At 44.7% G+C, this 26,557-nt stretch overlaps 1 protein-coding gene across 1 annotated transcript in view; it reads left to right on the plus strand.

Annotated features, from left to right (window-relative positions):
* Positions 1 to 26,557, plus strand: part of DNHD1 (dynein heavy chain domain 1) — a 199,563-nt gene that overhangs the window by 170,336 nt on the left and 2,670 nt on the right. Inside the window, exons 41-44 of the mRNA XM_082245505.1 lie at positions 4,617 to 4,821; positions 6,885 to 6,976; positions 14,670 to 14,822; positions 15,806 to 16,746. Of these exons, the coding sequence (XP_082101631.1) occupies positions 4,617 to 4,821; positions 6,885 to 6,976; positions 14,670 to 14,822; positions 15,806 to 16,746 (1,391 nt within the window). The remainder of the gene's footprint in view (positions 1 to 4,616; positions 4,822 to 6,884; positions 6,977 to 14,669; positions 14,823 to 15,805; positions 16,747 to 26,557) is intronic.

The raw sequence follows: 26,557 nt of genomic DNA on the forward strand, positions 1-26,557 counted from the left end.
AATCTTGGTTATGGGCACCAAGTTATGCCTGGCAGCTAGGGTGGCTTGCGAGAGATCAGTGAATAGAGATATACCCGCATATGGGTCCGGGAGAGCTGGATGTTGTCTAGAAAACCGCATGAGTTGGTCCTTCACATGGAAGAAATGTATGCGGGCGATGACATCTCTAGGAACTGCTTCAGGTATATGTTGTGGCTTTGGTAGCCTGTGGGCTCTATCAATGAGGAGATCTGTCGGTGTCAGTGTAGGGAGAACCGTTTGCATGAGTTGCTGCAGGTATGAGGACAGATCCGCAGGCTTCACCGATTCCGGGATCCCTCTAAATTTAACATTGTTCCTCCGTGATCTGTCCTCAAGGTCTGCCACTTTCAATCTGAGTTGCTTTACTTCTTCCTCAAGTTCAAAATGAGCATCCACCAAATCATTATGAGCCCCTGTGAATTCTCCCATTTTATTCTCAGCATAATCCACTCTCTCCCCCAGCGTGGCAATTTTCCTGTTTGTGGATCTCATAAATGCAGACATATCTTGCTGAAGAGCACCCCTCAGTGTTCTCATCATATCTTTTATAGCCATGTCAGTAATCGGCTGTCCAGTAGTGGGGTATGCATCTAGCTGCTGACCATAAGTAACAGTCTGATCCATTTCCTCCCCCTCCTCATGAACGGAGTCATCCAGCTCCCTGTCCTCTGTGTCCCCTGTCAGCCTTCTTTTCTGTTTCACTGGGCTGGTAAAAGGCGATGCTAACTGGGGATATGGGTCAGTATGAGAGTCTCCTACCTCACTTGGTGCCGTTGCTGGCTGATCTTGAGCAGGTTTCTGTGAGGCAGCAGAGCGGGACCTGGCGCCGGCGCCATCTTGGACAGTGCGGCTCGGTATAGAGGAGAAGAATTCCGTCAATTTCTTCGGCCGGTCTCTCTGCTTTCGCTTCCCGGCGCCAGACATCCTGAGGTCCGGTGTGTAGAAGCGGCTAGCGGCCGGTTGGAAGAGCTGTGTGAAGGCTGTGTAAGGCTTAGGAAGACCCGTTGGTACAGAGCGGCGGTGTTACACGTCCATCCGCTCCGGCTGCCGGCTCCGCCCCCGAAACAAAGTTATTTTTGAAAGGTAGGATGTATAGGGATGTGCAGATAGGCTTTAGACAAACCGACTGACAGCATCCAATCTCCTGTGTTTATTGCCAATAAAATCAATTGGAGACTCTCCATTTTGAAGGATTCTACTAGAATTCTCTTGTTGAGTTTTTTCAGATCCAAAACCGACCGCAGGTCTCCCATCTTCTTTCTCAAAAGAGAAAGCGGAGAGTAAAACCCCCTTCCTCTCTGAGTGGGAATTCCACAATAGCATGTTTGAGTAGTAATTCCAGAACATACTTGGTCAGTAATTTTCTCTTTTGTAGGGAAGTCGGAAGCCTGGTAGATTGAAAATGGTCCCTTGGAGTTTGGTTTTTGTATGCCCACTTGTGACCTAGCTGGATAGTGAATAATGTCCACTGACTTTATGTGGTCTGCCCAAACCTGCATGAATAACTTCAGTATGGCTCCAACTACCGCAGGCTGGGCGGGCGTACCTTCAAAAAAGACTTTTGTTGACCCCTTGCAATGGAAGATTTTGATTTTTGTAATCTCAAAAAGGAAGATTGGGGATTTTTCCAGTTATGTTTAAATTATTTTCCTGGTCTTTATGACCTCGCCTTTCTATATCTCTATGGAAGATTGCATCTGAAGGGTTGAGTCTTTTGTTGCTCCGGTCTCCTGTTGGCGGGAATGAGGCCCAACTTACCACCGGTGACCTTTGAGATGGCAGAGTCAAGCTTTGAGCCAAACAAGTTTGTTCCGTCATAAGGTATCTTACACCAGTTAGTCTTGGAAGCCACATCTGCGACCCAATGTTTTAGCCACAGTGCTCTCCTTGACATAACTGAAGCCAGCATGGCTTTGACGAGGATCTGATTATATCCCTCCATGCCTCTGCCACAAAGTGTCCCGCTAGGGTGAGCTCTTGAACAGCGGATACTATTTTCTCTTGTTCCGCCCCTTACAAAAGTTATTTTTCAATGCTGGATGTCCAGCTAGCAATTGCTCTTCCCACTGCTACCAGGGTGACCGCGGGTCTGCAGGCACCGTCTGCTGCTGAGTAGGCTTTTTTAAGCGCAAGATCAATCTTGTGAGCAAGCACGTCCCTAAAGGTTACTGCGTCTTCCATTGACAGGGTCACGTGCCTAGCCAGGCGCATTAGGGATGTGTCCACTACTGGTGCCGAGATAAGAGAGTTTACATTTGGCTCTTTTAGCGGATATAATTTTGCTATCCTGTTGTTAAGGCTAGCCTTCTTTTGTGGTTTTTGCCACTTGTCTTTTATCAAATCCTCCAGTTCATCAATGAAAGGGAAGTTTTTTGGCTCCTTTTTCAAATTTGGGAAGTACTTTTGGAGCTTGCTGGGTGCTTCCTTTGATTCCTCCCACCCAAGCGCTTCCTTTACTGCGAATTGGTCTATTAGTGTGAAATCAAAGCCAGTGGCTATCTGCATTTCCTCATCGTCTGATGAATCATCGGACTTTGGAGGGATACATGGGACACTTGATGAAGTGCTCTGAGCTTGTCTATCCGCTTCTGTGGCTGACACTTGTAATTTGATTCTTTAACCAATTCTCTAATAACATCGGACACTTCCTTGGCATCCAGTTCTTTCTCTCTAGTTGCCTCTTCAAAGCATGTGCGAAATACCAGCTTGTCAGCGCTGGAGCCCTGCATACCCAGCAGGCATGGGATGCCGGGCGGCGGCGAGAGTGATGGGTGAGCTGAGGATGACTTCCTATACGAATGATGGTGGGAAGAGGATCTTGACTGGCTTCTTCTAGAACGTCTATGTCCTGATGGAGAATGTTCCTTTCTTCTGGAGTGAGATGATCTTGAAGACCTGATAGGGCTATTCGGATAAGAAGATATTCGTGGCATTGATCTCTTTTTCTCATCTTCACTACTTGCCAACACAGCACCCCTGACCTTGTAGGTTGAGGATGGTCTACTTGGGCAGCGGCCTCTATGATTAAAGGATAGTAAAGGACCTATATAAGATTAATAGCGGTGAGACCCATGCTAATATGTGCTAGGTAGTGAGCAGAAAGAAGTATAATAGGAAATTAAACATGTCTTACCAGGAGGAGTATGTAGGACAGGTTTCGCAGCAATACAGAGCAGTGTACATGCAGTCTGAGTGGTCTGTCACTGTTTGACAGGAAAGCTTGGTTTTTAAAATCGGTGCCATTGCAGCGGAAATAACGTCATTATCATGCACTCGCGATTCGCGGCACCTGAGGCCATCTTTAGGATTGGCAATACGGGTTGCCACCCACATCATTTCGGATCACGCAGAAGGCTCAGCCAGTTTGAAAAGAAAAAATGAGAAACAAAGAAAGGTAAATCCAATAGATAAAGATAGAGTGTGCTTAAATGTGGCTAAAGTGTAAAAAAGGAGAATGATAGAGATGAGCATTGGCAAAAATTGAGACCGCTGCAAATACAGTATTTTAAGTCTGTTTAAGGCTTGTATGGCACCAAGCAATATAGACCCCAGATACTATCAGAGTGGGGCTCCCTCCATTTAGCTCATTTAGAGACTGTACAGACAGGGACTTCGATCCAGGAGAGGCTGAACCTGGCTGGAGCGAGTGCGGTAAGTGGTCCAAATCTATCCATCCATTCCTGACAGGTGAGGGAAAAAAAAGGAGAATGGGCCCCTCTTTAGGACCTATAGCTAATCAATTCTATCAGGTTGTGGGGGCAGAGTCACATCCCAGTGTGTGCTGCCATGAAGATGTGACAGGAAAACCTTTTGAAAAACGCTGTGCGGTTACTTACCGCATACTCGGATGTGGTAAGATGCAGCTTTGTGAATTGAGCCCATAATTTCATTTCACACTATATGGCTAAGAGTTTGTGGACAAATGACACCTACCTGTATAGCCAAAAGAATAAAGATCCCCCCAAATTATTGAGTTTAAGTGTCTCCAGTAAAGGGTCCTATTAATACTATAGCATACAAAAACTTTTTAGACAATTATGCATCTCCAACCTTGTAACAGTTTGGGGAGGACTCTTTTTTGTTTCAGCATGACTGTGTCCTGTGTACAAAGCTATCTCTATAAAGACATGGTTTGACAATTTTGGAGAAACTCATGTGGCCTGTACAGAGCCCTGACTTCAACCCTGCTGAACACCTCTGGGATGAATTGAAACTGATTTTAAACCAGGTCTTCTCATCCAGCTTCAGTACCTGACCTCTCAAGTACTCCTTTGGCTGAATAGGAACACATTTCTACAGACTCACTAAATCTTGGGAAAGCATCCTCAATAGATTGGAGGCTGATCTCAATTAGCAAAATTTGGTTCTGATTTGCCTAAATCACTTCACTCATCCCTAGAGATTTTCCCTAGAGATAATGAGGGTTCTGTGCGGCTTATAAAACATACAATAATACCCTTCATAAATAAATGTACCATTACCCACTGGCTGATCACTTCTGTTTTGTTGGGTTTCATCCTGTCATAAAGTTTGATTATACCAAATTATGTTACCAGATTTTGATGACCTCTAACCATTCCTCTCTTCTTCTGCAGCTCACTTAAGACGTTCCTGGCAGGCCACACCCTGCGTGTTCCAGCCCAAACTCCGCCGCCTTCTTCCACATAGCTGTACGGCAATTGCAGAGGAATTCAGGGAGCGGCTAAATGATTCCTGGATCCTAAGGTTACTGACCCTCCACAGCATTCTCCTCCTTAGACAGGAATACGGCAACTATGTCCAAAGTGATGTCTATGCCTGGTGAGAACAACTTACCCTTCCTGCTTTGTGGGTATTATGTCTTCCTGTCATTGTATACAGTCCTCCAGCAGGAACTTTCACTCTTCATCATCTCTCCCTCCTTTGTCCAATGCTGGAGTCACTGATGGTGTTATAAGATCACATCTTGCTTCTGCTATTGGCCTACTGTGAAAGCAGCAGAGAGCTTTTCAACCATTTCAGCATTCACTGAAAATGGGGGCAGGCATTAAAGCGGAGTTCTGGCCTCAGGGGTCAATTTTAGCTAACAATACCCCCGGTACAGTCAGGGCTAGTGCATTCCATAATGGATAGCCTCTGAACTGTCCCGGGTTGCACTTACCTGTAAGAAGAAATACTTACCTTGAAAAGTTCTTCTCCATCGCGACCATCTCAGGTGTGGGCAGCTGAAGCCGCAGCATCCCTCTTCATGTCCCCTTCCATGACGTTGGAGTCCCACAATGCACTGCACCGGCCCCGCTCATCACTTCCGGTGCAGGCACGGCATCCCTGCACAGCTTCTGGGCATGCCCAGAAACTGTAAAGCAGGGAATGCCGCGCTTGCACCGGAAGTGACGAGCAGGGCCGGTGCAGGCGCATTGACTCCTTCGTTCAGCTCCCAGGAGTCATCGCAAACCGGAAGAGACGGCGCGGGCCGCGGCCACAGAAGGAGGAAGTGGAAGGAAGGTAAGTATATTTTCTTCTATAATAAGGTACGTGAACAAAAAAAAAAAAAAATCGGCAGTATCCATCTCTTTTTCAGGTTGCACTCAGCAAGCGGATGGTCCAAAATCTATTTTTTTTTTCGATTTTGAGGCCGGAACTCCGCTTTAAAACCTTTAAAAGCTTGTTTCCCATTCAGGCAAAAGAGCATTTGTGAGGTCAGGTACTGATGTTCAATGAGAAGGTCTGGTTTGCATTTTCTCGATCCAATTCATCTTAAACGTGTGTTCAGTAGGGTTGAGGTCAAGGCTGCGTGCAGGCCAGTTGAGTTCATCCACACCAAACTGGTCGAACCATCTCTTATGGAGTCCGCTTTCCACTAATTAGGGAACAAAAAAGGGCAATCGCCATGTTATGGCCGCAAGGTTTGGAACTAGAATTGTCTCTAATGTCTTTGTATGCCTTAGCATTAACAATAGCCCTTAGGCAGACCATAGGTCAGGGATCTTCAAACAACGGCCCTCCAGCTGTTGCAGAACTACATGTCCCGTGAGGCATTGTAAAACTCTGACATTCACAGACATGACTAGGCATGATGGAAATTGTAGTTCCAGAACAACTGGAGGGCCATAGTTTGAAGACCCCTGGTCTACATCATGGGTCTTCCTGAACTGGACGGCCATAGTTTGAAGACCCCTGGTCTACATCATGGGTCTTCCTGAACAACTGGAGGGCCATAGTTTGAAGACCCCTGGTCTACATCCTGGGTCTTCCTGAACAACTGGAGGGCCATAGTTTGAAGACCCCTGGTCTACATCCTGGGTCTTCCTGAACAACTGGAGGGCCATAGTTTGAAGACCCCTGGTCTACATCATGGGTATTCCTGAACAACTGGAGGGCCATAGTTTGAAGACCCCTGCCATAGACGGTGCAGATTTTTTTGGTTGTAGGAAAAAAATTTGCACTATTCCCCCATCAACACAGACACTGCTGACAGGGGAATCCATCCTGCCGATATATTGACTTCTCCAGGTTGGGGGAGGGTGGGGGAAGCTGTCCCTACTGGAAGAAGACAGTGATTATTGCTAGAGGCTATAACAGCTGCAGGTAAAATCTGGCAGGCTGGTTGTACCCAAGTTGATCGGTCGATCAACTTGGTACATTCATCCTGCCTATACACGGTTTGAGATTCGAACCATCTATGGCCGGCCTTACTGGAAACATCTAAACTCAATTACGTGGAGGGATGTTCACATACATTAGGCCATATAGTGTAACTTCTGCCCCATAGGGTGGACTCTTGAGGTGAGGTGCTCCACTTTTACCAGGCTACAATTCATCAGTATGTTATGGAGTGGAAGAAACAAGGTCATGTCATGTGACTGGGTGTGTTTCATTGTTAGGAGTTACGAGGAGCTGAGATTGGCACTACATTGTGCAGAAAGGATGACCTCTGACTCTACAGACTGGGCGGACACCATGTCTTATCTCACAGGTAAGACGAATTATTATTCACCGCTACATTTACAATAATTTGCTGTTAAAGCCCAACTCTTGCCATACTTTTTTTTATTGCATTTTGAATAGATCAGGTAATGGTTAGAGCCTTTAAGTTTTTATTGCAATTTTTTTTGTTCTATTGGGGAGATCCCTCTTACTTCCTCTCAGAACATGAAGTAATTGTAAATCTCTCCAACAGGGAGACAAACATAAAAAAATGTTGCTGAAAGATACCACTAATAATAGCCTGAACTGTCAATTTGTTTGCAATTATAATTAGATGAATAATAGTTGCAATATTTCAGTATCTGTATATGCAAATAACTGTGGAGACAATCTACCCATACACACTGAACCTTTTTGGCTGTGTTAGCTCTGATCACTCCCTGACATTGTACATCTATTTTATCACAATTTTTTTAGGTTGAAAATGTATAGTTTATTTGCATAAGAATATACAAAAAAACAATACTTTGTCGGGGTACATTCTACCCTGTACTGCGAGGCAGCGCATAAATACACTACATGACAATACATTACCAATCATACAACACAAAAAGAGAGGGGAAAGGAAAGCGGGACTTTGAGTGAGGTCGATGCTGCATGTAATAGATAACGGCAATGGTAAATAAATTGAGGGTTTATTTGTGCTACATGATAAAATCAGATCAAATAGATGCAGACATGGGTCAGAAGAACAAAATATATAACAATTCATGTATGGATACAATTCATAAAAATATATTAACAATAAAGACATATATTGCATTAACACCAGTATACATATCATACACGTGATACATAGTTCCTAATCCATGTCCTGGTCCACATGAGTACTGCATAGCTCAACGCGTTTCGTGGAAATCGCATCCACTCTTCAGGAGCTTTGTAAAAGAGACTAAGAATAGAGACTAATTAGTCATAACTCTCACATAGAGTTGGCACAAATACCGATACTATCCTAAAGATTATTGGCGACAATTGTGAGGTCAAATACTTACATAGCTGATAAAAAGATTATTGCAAATATCAACCAGAGGATTACTAAGAAAACTCTGGGATGTAATATTATGCATGGGAAATTGTCCGCTGCGGGGATGCACCACGTGGGTATATGCCTGATCCGGGGCTGAGGCGGGTAAACGCAACGCGGTCCAGAGGGAAAAGAAGGGGCGAGCTGGCCGAGAAAAGAATGTAAGTGAATAAGTGATTAGAACCCTTGTTTTAACACGTGTTCGGTTCAGAGAGAATAATCAATATAAATAATTAAATAATTAAATAATTAATTAAATAATTAAATAATTAATTAAATAATTAAATCAATTAAATTGAATAAGATAAATTTAATTAATATGGTAATATAATAAATAATATAATTATTAAATAAATATAGATAAATGAATATCAATGCATAGTGAACACGTGTAACAAAGCCAATTAACAGGGGGAGAAAAATTGTAGTGATATGTCTACAAGTGAATGTGTAAACCAAAAATAGTATGTATACAAAAATAGATGAGTCAAAGGGGACTTAATGCAAAAACAGAAGTGAACCATGATCAAATAGACAGGATAAGAGCTGTACCATATGAGGGATATTCCAGTATCAGAAACGCAAACACAGTGAAAAGAGAAAGCAGAAAACCACAGGAAAAGTGTAGAGCCAATCATACAAATAAATACATTCATTCTGCGGTATGATGCCTAATGTGTTGTGCGGAGTAAGGATACCCCGAACCATCACATCATGCATGACGCCGCATTCCCCCGAAAGCATATAACTAGAAAACAATTGCTATACGTTTAAACTTTGCATGCATTGTTCAAGCAAGAATACATTTCAATAAGCAACAGGTGTAATGGGGCAAGGGGGGGGGGGGGGGGGTAGGGGAGGGGAATAAAATTCACAAGCCCGAAGCTTTATTGAATGGACAAAGACACACAAGGGAGAGTGGGGGAAGGGGAAATCTTCAGCCCTCTTCTTCCTCCATGAGATTCATCAAGTTATAGTCTCTGAGCAGAGTGTGAACCAGTCTGTGACAGTCCTCAATGGACATCCTCTCCCGCTGGTGGATAAGGCCATAAAGTGTCCTTAACCACTTGCCGACTGCCGCAAGTACATTTACTGCGGCAGTCAGCCCCTCCTGGGCAAAGTGACGTAGTACTACGTCGCTCACCCAGGAGCCTGTAGGGGGCCAACCGCGCGCCGCCTGAGGCGCGCTCCCGCCCCCACTCGTTCACGGAGGTCCCAGCGTGAGTGACCGGCGGCTCCTCGCGATCTCCCACTGGAGAAAGGCAGGCGGCTGATGTAAACAAAGCCGCTTGTCATTCTCCTTGGTGTAACTGCATAGAGCAGTGGTCCTCAACTCCGGTCCTCAGGGCCCACTAACAGGCCAGGTTTTAAGTATTACCTTGGGGAGATGCAGACTAGAGTACTGCAATCACTGAGCAGCAAATGATATCACCTGGGATGTATTTCAGTTATCTTGCAAACCTGGCCTGTTAGTGGGCCCTGTAGGCCAGGGTTTAGGACCACTGGCATAGATCATACGATCCTGCTATGTAGGATCGTATGTCTCTGTGGTTACATCACAAGCCATGCCCCCCCACAGTTAGAATCACACCCCTAGGGACACACTTAACTCCTGGATCTCTAATAAAGTTAACCCCTTCCCTGCCAGTGTCATTTTTACAGTAACAGTGAATATGTATAGCACTGATTACTGTAGTAATGTCACTGGTACCCCCAAAAGTGTCAAAAATGTTAGTCAGGGGTCCGATCTGTCGGCCGCAATATCGCAGTCCTGCAAAAAAAAAAAAAAAACGCAGATCGCCGCCATTACTAAAAAAAAAAAAAAAAACAATAAAAATTACATAAATCTTTCCCTTAGTAAATGCAATAACTTTTGCGCAAACCATTCAAAATACGCTTATTGCGATTTTTTTTTTTTACCAAAAATATGTAGCAGAAAACAAATTGGCCTGAAATGTTAAAAAATTTTGATGTTTGCATTTTTTTTTGGGGAATTTCATATAAAGAAATGTGAAAAATATTGTTATTTTTTTCAAAATTGTCGCTCTTTTTTGTTTATAGGGCAAAAAAATAAAAATCGCAAAGGTGATCACATACCACCAAAAGAAAGCTCTGTTTGTGAGAAAAAAAAGGACGTCAATTTCATTTGGGTACAGCGTCGCACGACCGCGCAATTGTCCATTAAATCACGCAGTACCGAATCGCAAAATAGGCCCTGGTCTTTGAGCAGGAAAATCCTCCGGGGCTTAAGTGGTTAAAGCAGCACAACACCCGCCAGGTGTTGTCAAGGAAGCCATCTGCTCTCTGTGAACTTGAAACTCGTGTGAAAAGAAAGCTGGTCAATGAGATCTGTTGCCAGACTGTCTGAGGTGGGCAATCCTTGAATCAGGGATTGTCCAGAGGCCCAGCTGTTGATTAGCTTACTGTTAAATAGATCACTGCTTAATTAGGTTGCTGCTAGCTGTTCATTAGATGTACCTTTAGATGTACTGATGATATTACTGTTTACATTTTGCATTGTTTAGGATAATGTGATCAAGCTCTTATCTGATTTTGTGTGGTATAAACTTTGTGTGAATTTACAATAAACAGAGTTCCAGTTTGCACCTAAACTAGTGTTTAGACATGTGCAGTTCATTTTGTTCTGAATCGAAATTCGGACAATATTTTCCTTTTCAGAAATTCAGATGTATCCGAATTTTCCAAATTACAATCATACCAAATTTAAACGAATCTGAAAAATAACGGAAAAAAAATTCAGACAAAATTTGAATCAATTTGAATAGTTTTTGAATCAATTTCTTCAAAGAGAATATTTTATCACAAATATGTGATAGTTTACATGGTTTTGGGGGTGTATTAGAGATGTGCAAAGAGAGATCATACAAATACTTACTGTAAAAGGATAACATTTATTTAAGTAATGACAGATACAGATAAGTAATTGTGATGGAACACCTGGCACCCCGCCTGTGTGCCTTCCTCCAAGATAAAGCTTCCTCCACTCTGGAGCCAGGAAGCGGGTATTATAGCTGAGCATTGCACCCAAGTACTACACAACACTACTAGACACGTGCCGAACAAAAAAATCTGTTTTGTTTCCTTTGGATTCGTTTTAGTTAAATTTGTTTAATCCGTCGAATTTGTTTTCGGAATTAGTTTTGTTTTTTTTTTCGTATTCTAATCGAATTCGAATTTGAATAGTTTTCAAATTATTTTGAATAGTTTTCGAATTCGAACAGTTTTCAAATTTGAACAGTTTTCAAATTCATTGAATTTTTGATTTGTTTTCCAATTTTCAAAGACCATAAAATAGAAAAAAAGATAAAGGAATATAATAGAAAAAAATAGAATAGAATATAATAGAATGGAATAAACAAATATAACAGAAAATAAAACAGAAGAATAAAAGAGAGTATAACAGAACAAAATGGAAAAGAATAGAATAGAATAAAAAAAATAATAGGATAAAATAGAAAGACTATAACCATCTTCTGAAATTTGAATATAAAAGAATAGAATACAAAAGAATAGAATTAAAAAGACAATAGAATAGAAAGAATATAACCATTTCCCAAATTCCAAATATAATCAATTTGAATATAATGGAAAAGAACAGATTAGAATAGAAAGTAACAGAATAGTACAGAAAAAAACAACAGAATAGAAAGAATATAACTGTCATATTTTAATCTATTATTTTCTATTCTATTTAAATTTGAATTGATTCTATTTGGATTTTGGAAAATGGTTATATTCTTTCTATTCTATTCTATTCAATTGTTTTTTTAAATGTTATTCTTTTTTTTTTTATCTATTCAATTATTTTATATTCTATATAATTCTATTCTATTCAAATGTATTCTATTCAAAATTAGAATTTCAGAAGATGATTATATTAATTATATTCTTATCTATTCTAGCCTGTTGTTTTTTTTTTTATACTATTCTGTTATTTTCTATTTTATTCTAATCTATTATTTTTTTTTCTATTCAAATTCAAATGTATTCTATTCAAAATCTGAATTTTGAAAGATGATTATATTTGTTCTATTGTATTCTATGCTAGTTTTTTCTATACTATTCTGTTATTTTCTATTCTAATCTATTCTTTTCTATTCTATTCAAATTCAAATTGATTATATTGGAATTCTGGGACATGGTTATATTTATTCTATTCGATTCCATTGTTTTTTAATTCTATTCTTTTCTATTCTACTCTTTTCTATTCTATTGTTTTATTATGTATTCAAATTCTAATTTATTCTATTTAAAATTTTGAATTTTAGAAGATGGCTATATTCTTTATATTTTATTCAATTTTTTTATTCTATTCTATTTTTTTCTATTCTGTTTTCTATTCTATTCAATTTCAAATTTATTCTATTCAAAATTCAAATTTCGGAAGATGATTATATTTATTCTATTCTGTTGTTTATTTTCTATACTATTTTGTTATTTTCTATTCTATTCTGATCTATTCTATTCAAATTTCAATTGATTCTTTTTGAATTCAGGGATATGGTTATATTTCTTTTCTACTCTATTGTTTGTTTAATTATATTCTTTTCTATTCTATTACAATTTATTATATTCATTTTTTTCTATTCTATTCTTTTCTATTCTATTCTTATGGATTGGAATTCAAATGTATTCTATTTAAAAATTTGAATTTCAGAAAATGGATATATTCTTTATATTTTATTCAGTTCTTTTTTTATTCTATTTTTTCTATTCTATTTTTTAATATTCTATTTCTTTACTATCTATTCTATTTTATTCTCTTTCGAGAAATTGATTAGAAAACTATTCAAATCTATCCAAAGTCAAATTTTGTCTGAATTTCTTTCCCGTTATCTTTCGGATTCGTTTAAATTTGGTATTATTGTAATTTGAAAATTCGGAACAAAATGAACTGCACATGTCCAAACACTAGTTTGGGTGCAAACTGGAACTCTGTTATATTGTAAATTCACACAAAATGTATACCACACAAAATCAGATAAGAGCTTGATCACATTATCCTAAACAATGCAAACTTTAAACAGTAATATCATCAGTATATCTAATGGTTCATCTAATGAACAGCTAGCAGCAACCTAATTAACCACTTACCGACCGCCCGCCGTCATTATACGTCGGTCTTTTAACGCTAAATACCGGGGTTATGGCAGCAAATAGCTGCCATAACCCTGGTATTTTTTTAAACGGCGGGCGGTCGGCTTTCAGATAAGGGTGGTCCCAGTGGCGGATTCGCCGCGGGATCACCCTTAGGGTGCGGTGGAAGAGGGGACTTGTACCGGCCATTTTCCCCACTTACTGGACCCGCCAGCAGCGGGGAAAACGATCCCGTCCCCGCTTTGTTACAGACAGGAAGTCGAGTGAGGGCAAGATAACTGTCCCTGTTAGCTCGGGCGCAGAAGCGAACGCATACGCAAGTCCCGCCCACATATGTAAACGGTGTTCAAACCACACATGTGAGGTATCGCCGCGATCGTTAGAGCGAGAGTAATAATTTGAGCCCCAGACCTTCTCTGTAACTTTAAGCTGGTAATCTGTAGAAATGTTTTAAGTGTCGCCTATGGGGATTTTTAAGTACCAATGTTTGTCGCCATTCCGCAAGCAATTTTGAAGCATGGCGTGTTGGGTATCTATTTACTCGGCATAACATTATCTTTCACATTATGGACAAAAAATTGGGCTAACTTTACTATTTTCTTATTGTTTAATTAAAAAAAGTGAATTTTTCACCAAAAAAATTGCGTTTGGAAGAGCGCTGCACAAAATATTGCAACGATCTCCATTTTATTCTCTAGGGTCTCTGCTAAAAATATATATATAATATTTGGGGGTTCTAAGTAGTTTTCTAGCAAAAAAATTTTTAGCTTGTAAATACCAAGTGTCAAAAATAGGCCCAGTCTTAAAGTGGTTAAGCAGTGATCTATTTACCAGTAAGCTAATGAACAGCTAGGCCTCTGGACAAGTCTTGATTCAAGGATTGCCCACCCCAGACAGTCTGGCAATAGATCTCATTAACCAGCTTTCTTTTCACAAGTTTCAAGTTGACAGAGACCAGCCTGGCTTCCTTGACTGATAAATGTGGTAATAAGATAACATCTTGCATTATATAACAGGACACCTTACTGAATGCTCCTAGTTCCCTCAATTACTAGGGCCCATAGTCAGTAGGCAAGAGGCTACCCTGCAGTCCCCTCCGAAAGCCTCTGTTCTGGTTGGGTCTGTCAAAGTAAAGGTAATAATATTAGAAAATATAACAAAGACACTTAACTAGAGATGCTGTTTCGCCACGGAGTCCCGTCCACTTGCGCAGTGTGGCACAGGTAATCAGAAGCAAACACATGCATGATAACAAGCTCTGAGACGAGACTGATTATTTCGAGTTTTAGCTGTAGTATATACAGGACAATTTGGTAAGATATGACCAATCGTAAGTAACATTACCTTCTAGGAAGATGGCACATTCCTGACATTCCTTTAGTATGAAGTCAGCTAAAGTGACCATCCTTATATGTCTTGTATGGCCCCTTAACCAGGTTTAGAATTAGCCAACAATAATGAAAAATTAAATGTGCAATTTCCCCATCGCCATCTGACAGACCTGATTCTCTAAGTCTATACTTTGTTCCTCTTATAGGTGACATTATATATGGAGGTCATATTGTGGATGAAGGGGATGCTCAGACTGTCATGATGGTTGTGCAGCAATGTCTACAGGACCAGCCACATCTCCGACTCAGCCGTGGACTCTCCAGCTTCCTGTCTACAGTGGCGGCCAGCAGAATGACAGGTAAGGGAATGAATCCTGGCAAGAAAAGGTAGTGGTTGAAGTTTGTCTTGTATGAAGAGCTTGGATGAAGAGTTCTCTCACATGTGAAATGCAAACAGTCATCCGTTTGGAAGGAGTAAATTGAAAAAAAACAAGGTTTTCTACTTCTATAAAGATTGTAGGAAACCTCCACAGTTCACTAATCAGAATCACCGTTCAGCTTTCTTTGGGCAGCTTGTTTTCAAGAAGCCCTTGATTTCCAAAGACATCATTACTCAGTAGGAAGGCTAGTGTTAAAGCGGAGTTCCGGGCACAGATGTCATTTTTCAATAAGCATACCCCCGGGACAGTCAGGGCTAGCACATTCCACAATGGCTAGCCTCTGATCTGTCCCGGTTCGCACTTACCTTTTAGAAGAAATACTTACTTATAAAATTTCTTCCACAGCGTTTCCATCTCTCTTGTGGGCAGCTGAAGCCGGCGCGGTCCTTTTCTGCGTCTTCTTCCGCGTCTTCTTCTCCCAGAATGCGCTGCACCGGCCCCTCTCGTCACTTCCGGTGCGGCGCCGCATTCCTAAACAGCTTCTGGGCATGCCCAGAAGCTGTTTAGCAGGGGAATGCGGCGTCGCCCGGAAATGACGTGCGGGGCCGGTGCCGTCGCATTGATTCCTGGGAGCTATGACGTTCAGCTCCCAGGAATCATCGCGAGGCAGGAAGTGACGGGGTGAGCCACGGCTCCGAGGGAGGAAGTACCCTGAGGTGAGTATTTACGATCTACAATTACAAGGTGAGTTTTAAAAAAAAAAAAACCTAACTATCCAATTCCTTTTCAGGTTATCCAGAACTAGCGGACGGGCACAAAAAAAAAAAACATCGATTTTGTGCCCGGAACTCCGCTTTAAGGTTTTCTATATTCCCTTTGAAAGATTGGAGATTTCATAATAATGAAATCTCCACGTTTCCACTTCTATTTGTATCTGATGACCTGTTTTATTGGTATTCCAGGTCCTGGAGTTTACAGCATCCAGAGGTTCTTTCAGAACTTGTCCAGTCAGCGGAACCCAGCAGCTCTAGGATTGAATGAGGGGCTGCATAATATAGCCATGGAGGTCTATGGACGCAAAGTGCTACCTGACCTGCTGATTACGCAAGATATCTGGACCATCCAAAATAATAAAAAAGACAGTCAGACTGATGGACAGCAGATGAACGACCTGGCTGGAATTGAAAATACTTTTAGAAGCAGTTCTTCAGCTTCTTCATGTAGTCCAAAATTAGAAATAATTTGGGAGAACCCTTTAAGCCAATGTCTTTCGCAGCTGATGGACCTTAAAGGTATTCAAGAAGCACGGCAGAGGGAGCTGGACAATCTGGATATTCAAAACAGAATAGAAGAAGCAGATTGTTGTGATACTCATCAAAGTGAGAACACTTTGGAGGGAGAGAACCCAACTACTGATCTAACAGAGGAGACACAAGCCAGAGGCAACGAGAGGCCAACTGAATTAACAGAAGAAGCTACCACAAAGGAACAAATAAAACCATTATTGGCAGGGAGGAGGCCTTCGCCCTTACTCAGCTTTTTGCGGGAAGAGTGGGATCTGCTGAGTGGACTCGTCAATCAGGTCATCCAAGAGTTAAAGGACGCAGACTCGCCCTGCTGCTGCTTGCGGTGTCAGAGGATTAGGAAGGCTATCTCTGAGAGCTGTGTGCCAACATGGTGGAACATCTACTCTTCCACCCCTCCCACAGTCACCCCTCTTTCCTGGATCTCCAGCCTAATAACCCGTACGAAGCTCCTGTCCAGCTATGTCTTTGAACCATCACTTCGTGTGACGTACAACCTGAGCGCATTTCGCCATCCAGCTCAGATTCTGCAGCGTGTCCTGATGGAGCAAGCACTGAGAGATCGTCAAGAACTAAATGAATACTCTTTACACATTCAGGTACTCGGGTGGGGTGGCGGGGTGATATCTGTCTGAGCACAGAAGGTGGCTTTATAATGATGTGCAGATAATGGACAGAATGTATAGGAAGTTGGTGGAATTTATTCTTATAAATGAGAATACACAATCTGGACAAAAAGTAGACACCTGACCATTACAAAAAGATGAGCTTGATGGATATCCCATTCCAGAGCCATGGGCATTGTTATGGAATTGGACCTTTTTGCAGCTATAATAGACTTCAGTCTTTTGGGAAGGCTTTCCACAAGATTTTGCAGTCTTATGCAGTGCTGTATCTTGGCCTAGGCCGACAAGGCCCAGGCCTAGGGTGGCACTTTGCAGGGGAGCAGCAAAAAAGCTGCACACCGCATGAAAAAAAACAGCCTCCTCCCAGGTCCCGCACGGAAAGGGTCCCCGCTGGCTAGCGCTACACTTTTAGTTTAGTGTCAGTATTATGGGGCGAATTGAGCCAGAGGGCAGGGTCCAGTAGGCAAATCAGTCTGGCACCCCCATAAAGCAGTCACACTACTACCTGCCGGTATGATAGGCTACACTGGTGGCCACTGATGGGGCTGTACTGATGGCCACTGATGAGGCCACACTGATATGTTGCACTGATGAGGCTGCACTGATGGGCAGTAATGAGGGGGGCACTGATGAGGCTGAACTTTTGGGAACTGATAAGGCTATGCTGATGGGCACAGATAGACTATGGTTGTGGTCTGTGGTGTACAGATGACAGGGCGGGTCATAAACCAGTGGGGGGTGTGGCCTTTACAGGAAGGGGTGGGTCGTATTTAAATTTGGGGGTGCACAAACTTAGTCAGGCCTAGGGCAGCACAAAACCTAAATACACCACCGGTCTTATGTCTGTGGGAACTTGTGCTTATTTGTGAGGTCGGGTACTGATGTTGGATGAGAAGACCTGGGTCACAATCAGCATTCCAATTAATCACAAAAGTGTCCAATAGGGTTGAGGTCAGGGCTCTTTGCAGGTTCCGCCACACCAAGCAGGTCAAACCAAGTCTTTATGGAGCTGGCTTTGTACACAGGGGCACAGTCATGCTGGAACAGAAATTAGTCTTCACCAAACTGTTACCACAAGGTTGAAAGAGTACAATTGTCTACAATGTCTTTGTATGTTGTAGTATTAACAATATCTTTCATTGGAATCACCTGAGCTCATTCATTTGAAGGGGTGTTCAAATATATTTGGCCATATAATAGGTGTGAGAGTCAGGTGTCTACAAACTCTTGGCTATAAAAAACACCAGAAAAATGGCTTCGACTCAAAACTCCACCATCAATTTAGTATAAAAAATATAAAGATCAGTTATACTAAATTACACCTGCCAGATGATAATCCGGACATGAGTACATATTAAACCCCCAAAATATATTAATAGAGAATGACATAACAAACACACATTGCTAAAACACATTGGCTAAAGTATATTGGTAAAGTAAATATAAAGACCAGCAGCCTCAAAGGGGCAGCATCACCCAATGGATAAGAAGTATGGAAGCTGCGTCTGTCAATGGATGATAGAGAAAAAATTTTTTTGTACAACAGGGACAGCTTTCACAGATCCCTGCCTACCCTGCACCCACTCACGATGGGACAGATGTTAACCAATGATCTCCCTGCAAGTGACATAGAGAGGCGGAGCCACCTACACCACCAGAAGGTACTAGAGCCAGGCAGAGTAGGTGACATACGAGATTAGCGAGGGGGGGGGGGGGGTGGGAGAGATCAGGTCTGTGGAGGGAAATGGGGGAGAGTGGTCCAGAGGTCAGAGCCGAGGAGGAGTGGTGGAAGTGAGATTTGGCCAGCATGTAAAAGAGGACTGAACCCTGCACTCTGTTCATGGCACACCCCTAAACCCTGCACTATGTATGTAGTGCACTCCTCAACCCTGCACTCTCTACACAGTACACCCCTGAACTCTGCTCATAGTGCACTCTGTGTGTACCATACTCCTGAACTCTGCACGCTGTGCACTCAACCCTGCAATCTGTACGTAGCACATTCCTGATCCCTGCACTGTGTACCCCTGAACTCTATGTAGTTCACTCCTGAACTGTGCACTCTATATGTACCATACTCCTGAACTATGTAGCACGCTCCTCATCCCTGCACTGTGTACACAGTTCACCCCTGAACTCTGTATGTAGTGCACTCCTGAACTGTGCACTCTGTATGTACCATACTCCTGAACTATGTAGCACGCTCCTCATCCCTGCACTGTGTACACAGTGCACCCCTGAACTCTGTATGTAGTGCACTCCTAAACTGTGCACTCTGTATGTACCATACTCCTGAACTATGTAGCACGCTCCTCATCCCTGCACTGTGTACACAGTGCACCCCTGAACTCTATGTAGTTCACTCCTAAACTGTGCACTCTGTATGTACCATACTCCTGAACTATGTAGCACGCTCCTCATCCCTGCACAGTGCACCCCTGAACTCTGTATGCCGCATACACCTGAGTACTCCCTGTGTATCTACCTGAGTAGATAAATAGTCTTACAGATACAACCGGCTTTTTGAGGGCAGCCATATTGCTGATACAGCCTGCAATGAAATTGAGTTTGACACCCCTGATATAGGTAATTGGCATCCAGCCTCCTCTAAAACTGGTAAATAATAGCAACAGTCATTGTCCAGACTTGACCTCCATATATAGATGAATCGCTTTCTCATCTGTGAATTATAACATACATTCATAAGAGCATAACACTTATTGTAATGACCTTATAAAGGGTACAGATTCACCCCATAAACACACAATGTGGTTCATGAAAGCGGCTCCATAAGCCATGGCTCCATAGTTTAAACCATCAAAGGTGCAGCTTAGGGATCACAAGGCATGAATATGTATCAGTCCAGAATGTAAAAAGATCCAAACAGACTATCAGGTAAAGGAGGGTGATCTGGTCAGAGGCTCTGATGCAGCCAGGGAACCAGAAAAAAAAGGTCAGGCTGAACCAGATAACCCCTGTGATCCCTATGCTGCATCTTAAACATTCCCCTCTGGGTGATCTCTGTACTTTGCAGGGATTTTAACAAACTTTGTTGCAGATTCCTACCTTTTGTTATTCTGAAGAAATCATTGTTTGTTTCTCTGTGCTGAGTGGATCTAATGGGAGTGGTTTCATAATTATCTATCAGCTGTGGCAGCTGCAGGGCTGTAATGAGGAAAGCTGCTGTGCCTGCATCCCTTTAGATGTGTTCCTATTGGGAGTATCTCACCAAAAATTACATTTTTGTTGCAGGGAATGCCAGAAATCTGACTTGTATCTTAGTGCAGACTTCTGGGAAAAATTGGTGAACCAATCACCCAAGCAGAAAAACTGAATTTTTGTAAAATCTTACCTGTAAAATTCCTTTCTCTGAGTCCTCCGACAGTCGCCGCCTCTTCATATTCGTCACTAATGGGGTTATTGACCTTTGCTCCGTAGGAGTAGCTAGGCAACAGAATATATTAATATCAAAGCTTTTAGCATATCCCACCCCCAGGGGGTGGTCCCCTCAGTCAATACCTCCCTGCTTCCTGCATACCAACTCAGTTTCAGTAGAATAGCAGTAGAGTACATAAACAAACCCCAAAAGAGGGGCGGGGCGGCGACTGTCGGAGGACTCAGAGAAAGGAATTTTACAGGTAAGATTTTACAAAAATTCCGTTTTCTCTTACGTCCTCCGACAGTCGCAGCCTCCTCATATTCGTCACTAATGGGGACGTCCCAAAGCAGTGTAGACATGAGGGGTGGGAAAAACAGCAGCCGCGCCTAAAGCAACGCAATACCCACATCAGAGAAAGGAACCTTACCAAAGTAAGAGAACCAACTGGGCAACAGGAAAACGTGCTCAACAGGAGCAACAACCCAGGAAAAAACAAGTAACCCAGGGGTAAAAACACCCCAACAGCCAAGGGCCCAAACAAGGGACCCTAAGGCACTCCCGCACTAAGAACTTTACGGCCAAAGGAAGCATCTGCCGATGCCTGAACATCCACTTTGTAAAACTTTGAGAAGGTGTGAACGGACGACCAAGTCGCCGCCTTACACACCTGGGCCACAGAAGCCCGATGATGACAGGCCCAAGACGTACTCAGAGATCTGGTAGAGTGCGCCTTCACAGGTACGGGAGGAACCTTCCCCCTCAAAGCATAGGCCTGCTCAATGGTCTGTCTGATCCATTTAGCGATGGTAGAAGCCGACGCCGCCATGCCCTTCCGAGGTCCCTCAGGAAGGACAAAGAGAGAATCCGACTTGCGAAAGGATTTAGTCGATGACAGGTAAACCCTGATCGCCCTAACAACATCCAAGGAATGTAAAGCCACCTCCTTCGGATGCTTAGGCTTCGCGCAAAGCGAAGGCAAGACAATGTCCTCATTGAGGTGAAATTCAGAGATTCTCTTCGGAAGAAAAGATGGGTTAGGTCGCAAGACCACCTTATCCAAGTGAATCACCAAATACGGAGACTTGCAGGACAAGGCCGCCAGCTCCGACACCCTGCGAGCCGAAGTGATCGCTACCAAGAAGGCAACCTGATATTTTCAAAGGGAGCATGTTGCAACACGGACAGAACAAGGTTCAAATCCCAAGGAGGCAAAGGCTCCCTCCTAGGAGGGACTAAATGTCGCACCCCTTGAACAAAGGTGCTAACCAAAGAGTTAGACGCCACAGGACGTTGAAAAAGAACAGCCAGCGCAGAAATCTGACCCTTAATCGTGGCCAACGCCAAACGCTGGTCCACGCCCGTTTGAAGGAAAGCCAACACTCTCGACACCGAGTATGAGCGAGGGGAAAACCCCCTGGACTCACACCAGGCAAAATACGCCTTCCAAGTACGGTAGTAAATCTTCCCTGAAGAGGCCTTCCTGGCCTTGATCAAAGTGGGAATGACCTCAGGGGAGAGACCCCTATCCTTCAGGACCTGGCTTTTAACAGCCAGGCCGTTAAAGCCAGCGACTGTAAAGCAGGATGGAATATCGGTCCTTGAGACAGAAGGTCTGCTCGAAGAGGCAGACGCCACGGAGCGTCGACCGCCAGATTCACGAGGTCTGCGTACCAAGACCGGCGAGGCCAGTCCGGTGCCACCAGAATCACCGTTTTCGGTTCCGAGGCCAACCTGCGAAGGAACCTGGACAGCAGCTGAATCGGTGGAAAGGCGTACATCAGGCGATACTGATGCCAGGGCGCCACTAACGCGTCCGAGGCGTCTGCCCGAGGATCGCGCGTCCTTGCCACGAACCTTTCCACCTTGTGGTTTAGACGAGATGCGAACAGGTCCACATCTGGGGACCCCCACTTCGCGCACAACATCTGGAAGACATCCGGGTGAAGGGACCATTCCCCCTGGTCCAGGGTCTGGCGGCTCAGATAATCCGCCTGCCAGTTTTCCACCCCCGGAATGTGAACTGCAGAGATCGCGGGGACGTGCGTCTCGGCCCAAGATAGAATTTCGGCTACTTCCCGAGCCGCCCGGGCACTCCTGGTGCCCCCTTGGTGGTTGATGTAGGCCACCGCTGTGGCATTGTCCGTCTGCACCCGAACTGGACGGCCCTGAAGCCTGTCCGTCCAACGCAGAAGACAGAGATTTATCGCTCGCAATTCTAGAATGTTGATCGGAGGGGAGGATTCCTCCTCCGACCAAGTTCCCTGGGCGGACAAAACGCCCAGAACACCACCCCAGCCCAACAGGCTGGCATCCGTGGTGATCACCGTCCACGACAAGGGACGAAAGGACTTGCCCCCCGACACCACCAGGGACTGGAGCCACCACAAAAGACCCCTTCGGGTGAGATGGCTTAACGACAGCCGCAGATCCAGAGGTTGCGGACGCCCGTCCCACTTGGCCAGGACCTCCGCCTGAAGCTCCCGTGTGTGAAACTGGGTGAAGGGAATCGCCTCGAAGGCCGAAACCATCAATCCCAGACACCTCATACATGTCCGGAGGGACGAGCACTGATTGTCCCTGAGGGACCTGACTTCGCACTGAAGTGTCCGAAGCTTGTCTTCCGGCAGGAAGACCTTCGCCTGAACAGAGTCCAGAATCATCCCCAGGTAGGGAAGATGAACCGACGGACACAACGTCGATTTTGGAAAATCTATCGTCCAGCCGAATTCCTGCAGAGTCTGCATCGTGATGGACAGGTCGTTCACCAGACCCTGACTGGTCGCGGACGGAATCAGGATATCGTCCAGATACCCCAGGACAGAAATGCCCTGGGCTCTCAGTAAAGCCAGAACCGGCGCAAGCACCTCGGTCCTCAGGAAGGATGTGCTGGAACTGGAGAAAGTCCAGAGAAGGGCAACAAAAATAATTAGGGGAATGGAGGACATCAGCTATGAGGAAAGACTACAAGCCCTGAACCTTTTCTCTCTGGAGAAAAGACGATTGAGGGGGGATATGATATCAATGTACAAATACTGTACTGGTGACCCGAGCATAAGGAACAAACTATTCAGAGAAAGGAGATACAATAAGACACGTGGCCACTCACTAAAACTAGAGGAAAGGCGGTTTAACCTTAAAGTGCGTAAGGGGTTCTTCACTGTAAGAACGGTAAGGATGTGGAATTCTCTTCCACAAGCAGTCATATCAGCAGGGAGCATTGATAGTTTCAAAAAACTATTAGATGGACACCTTAAAGACCACAACATACAGGGGTATACAATGTACGGTTAAAAGCAAACACACACACGCATCATAGGTTGAACTGGATGGACTGATGTCTTTTTTCAACCTCACTAACTATGTAACTATGTAACCCGCGGAGCCGAAGCGAGACCGAAGGGTAACGCCACGAATTGATAATGATCCTCCGCAATGGCAAATCGAAGGTACCTCTGGTGACCCTCGAAAATGGGGATGTGTAGGTACGCATCCTTCAAGTCGATGGAGGCCATGAATTCCCCCGGAACCAGGGCAGCCACCACCGAGCGCAGGGATTCCATGCGAAACTTGCGAACCCGCACAAAGCGGTTCAGAGCTTTTAAGTCCAGAATCGGACGTACTTTGCCTCCTTTCTGGGCACAGTGGACAGATTGGAATAGAACCCCCGAAATCTGTCCCGATGAGGCACCGGAACCACCACTCCCTGGGCCCGCAGGTCCCGCACCTCCAGGTGCAGATCCTGCAAGCGCCCCCTCAGCTGAAGGTTTGAGGGGAAAAATCTGCCCGCCGGCCGAGAGAGAAACTCGAATCTTGTATCCAGATCGAACGATTTCCTGAACCCACCTGTCCCGAATGCGGTCCAGCCAGGGTTGAAGAAAACCGAGCAAACGTCCCCCCACCCCAGAAACAGGTGAGGGCGCCCCTTCAGGCCGCATTGTTATGGGCAGCGGATCCGGACTGGCCGGAATTCTGCTTACCCGCCCACGGCTTCTTCTGGGAGCCTTGGCCTTTGAAGGGCTTGCCCTTATAGTGTGACCAAAAGGCACAAAAGGACCCCTGAGAGGGCCTAAACAAAGCATTCTTCTTACCGCGAACAAACTTATTCTTGTGAGATTGGGGCAAGAGAGTGCTCTTACCCCCAGAAATACCCATTATCAGAGTATCCAAAGAGTCGCCAAAAAGGCGAGATCCCGCGTAGGGCAAATTTGCCAGAGTCTTGCGAGAAGATTGGTCGACCGACCAACATTTCAACCATATCAGGCGACGGTTCAAGACCGCCACACTAGAAAGGCGCGCCGCCAAAGGGACTAAATCCAAGTCCGCATCACACAAATACATGACACCCTGATGAATCTGATCCACCATAGCCAAAGTTGTCGGCGGGGCAGAGTCAGCCACCAGAGTGCGCCTGAGCACCTGCGTCCAATCCGCAATAGCCTGGGCTGCCATAATGGAAGCAAAAACAGGCTTCAGCATGGAGCCAGCAACCGTATAGGCATGACGGGCCAGAGATTCCAATCACCTGTCCGTCGGGTCCCGGAACACAAGGGATCGCAGTTGATTTATTCAAAATCGCCACCGCATGATCCACCTGAGGCGGTACACACCAACGCTCATCAGTAGCCGGTGTAAAGGGATAACGCAGCTTGAACCTACTCGGCACAGCAAAAGGCTTTTTTAAATTGCGCCATTGCTCATCAACCGCGCGCTGAAATTCCGTAGAGCAAGGAAAAACCTGCGATGTTTTGCGTTTCCTCTGCGTCCCATAAGAGGACATCAAAGCAGGAGGACATGGTTCATCCTGCAAATGCAGCGTTTGCTTGATAGAAGCAACCAACTCATCCATGAGTGCAAGCTCTTCAGACGAGCCAGGGGCAGAATTATCAACCCCTTCCACCTCAGCCTCCCCGTCAGACCCCACATGGTCTAGGGATGAGTGAGACCCTGAGAAGGGCACTCCAGCCATAGCAGCCCCATCGCCCTCTGAATCAGAGGAAATAGACACCCTGGGCCGTTTTGTGGATCGATCAGCCACCAGCATCTGCACCTGAGCAGCTAAGTTAGCCACAATAGTGGCCAGATCAGCCCCCTCGGGGGAAGCAGCAGCCCCTTGGCCCCCCACCAGGGTGGGAGGAAACTTGCAATCCTGAGAATCCATGCCCCAGCAAAATAATTAATAAAGGGTACTGCCCCTTTAAGATCGCGGCGAGCGCTGCCCACCGCACCCACTGAACACACTGACCCCCACAGGGATAAGAAACTGGGCAAGGAATACAGGAAAAAAGGAGATATAAAACCTGGAGAGCTCACACAGGCTGCTGCACCGATCGCTGTCCCAGAGGAAAAGGAAGTGATGCAAGACTGACCGCCCCTATGAAGCCTCTGCAGGGCTACACAAACATGGCCGCTCGGCTGAGGACAAAACCCTGGGCAAAGAGAACATGGCGCTGACATGTGGGATCGATCGCCGCTCAAAATGGCAGCGTTTGGCGCCAAAAACGTTGTGCAGTACCTCACAGGACCTGCTACCATAATTTTTGCCCCAGAAAAATGGCGGATCGCCGCACAGCATGTCTAAAATCTTATTGCTTCATATGACACCCAGCAGAGCGGGAGAGCCCCCCCCCCCTCACAGCCCACACACAGGCAGCAAGTCCACACAGGAGCTGACAGGGAGCACAGCAGCCACACAGACATGCAGGGTCACACAGTCCCAGACTGACACCCAAAAAAGACAGGTCTCCACATAGAAATACACTTACCAGTCCGGATGGCGTGGGGAGCCTGCTCCAGCGACCAAACCGCAGTACTGAGGACAGGGAGTGTCGCAAGCATGACGCAGTGGAGTTGCGGTGCGAAACCGCAATGGCGTCCAGTGAGGTAGCCACCTCACCGATAGCATCCCTGCAGCGAACAGGGATGGGTCGTTCAATGTGCCAGGGCAAAACCTAAGCTGAACGCTCGATGGCAGGCTGGGAAGCCCCTGGCCCTGGGAATCAGGGTGGCCAGACTGAGACCCAGCTCCGCACGATCATCTTCATCAGAACTAACTAACGCTGGAAATAAACAGCTAAGTAAAAGAAAAAAAAAAAACAAAAAAGAGAAAAGTGGCTGAGACTAAGAGCCCCAGCACAGGAACAGCCTGCGTACTCCTGAGCTAGGCATATGAAACTGAGTTGGTATGCAGGAAGCAGGGACGTATTGACTGAGGGGACCACCCCCTGGGGGTGGGATATGCTAAAAGCTTTGATATTAATATATTCTGTTGCCTAGCTACTCCTACGGAGAAAAGGTCAATAACCCCATTAGTGACGAATATGAAGAGGCGGCGACTGTCGGAGGACGTAAGAGAAATGATGTTTCTGGGGGTGTGGTCAGTATACATTCTGTGTACAGAACAGCTGC

This window comes from Pelophylax lessonae (assembly GCF_965119305.1).
Source record: "Pelophylax lessonae genome assembly, chromosome: 2".
Classification (NCBI taxonomy): Eukaryota; Metazoa; Chordata; class Amphibia; order Anura; family Ranidae; genus Pelophylax; species Pelophylax lessonae.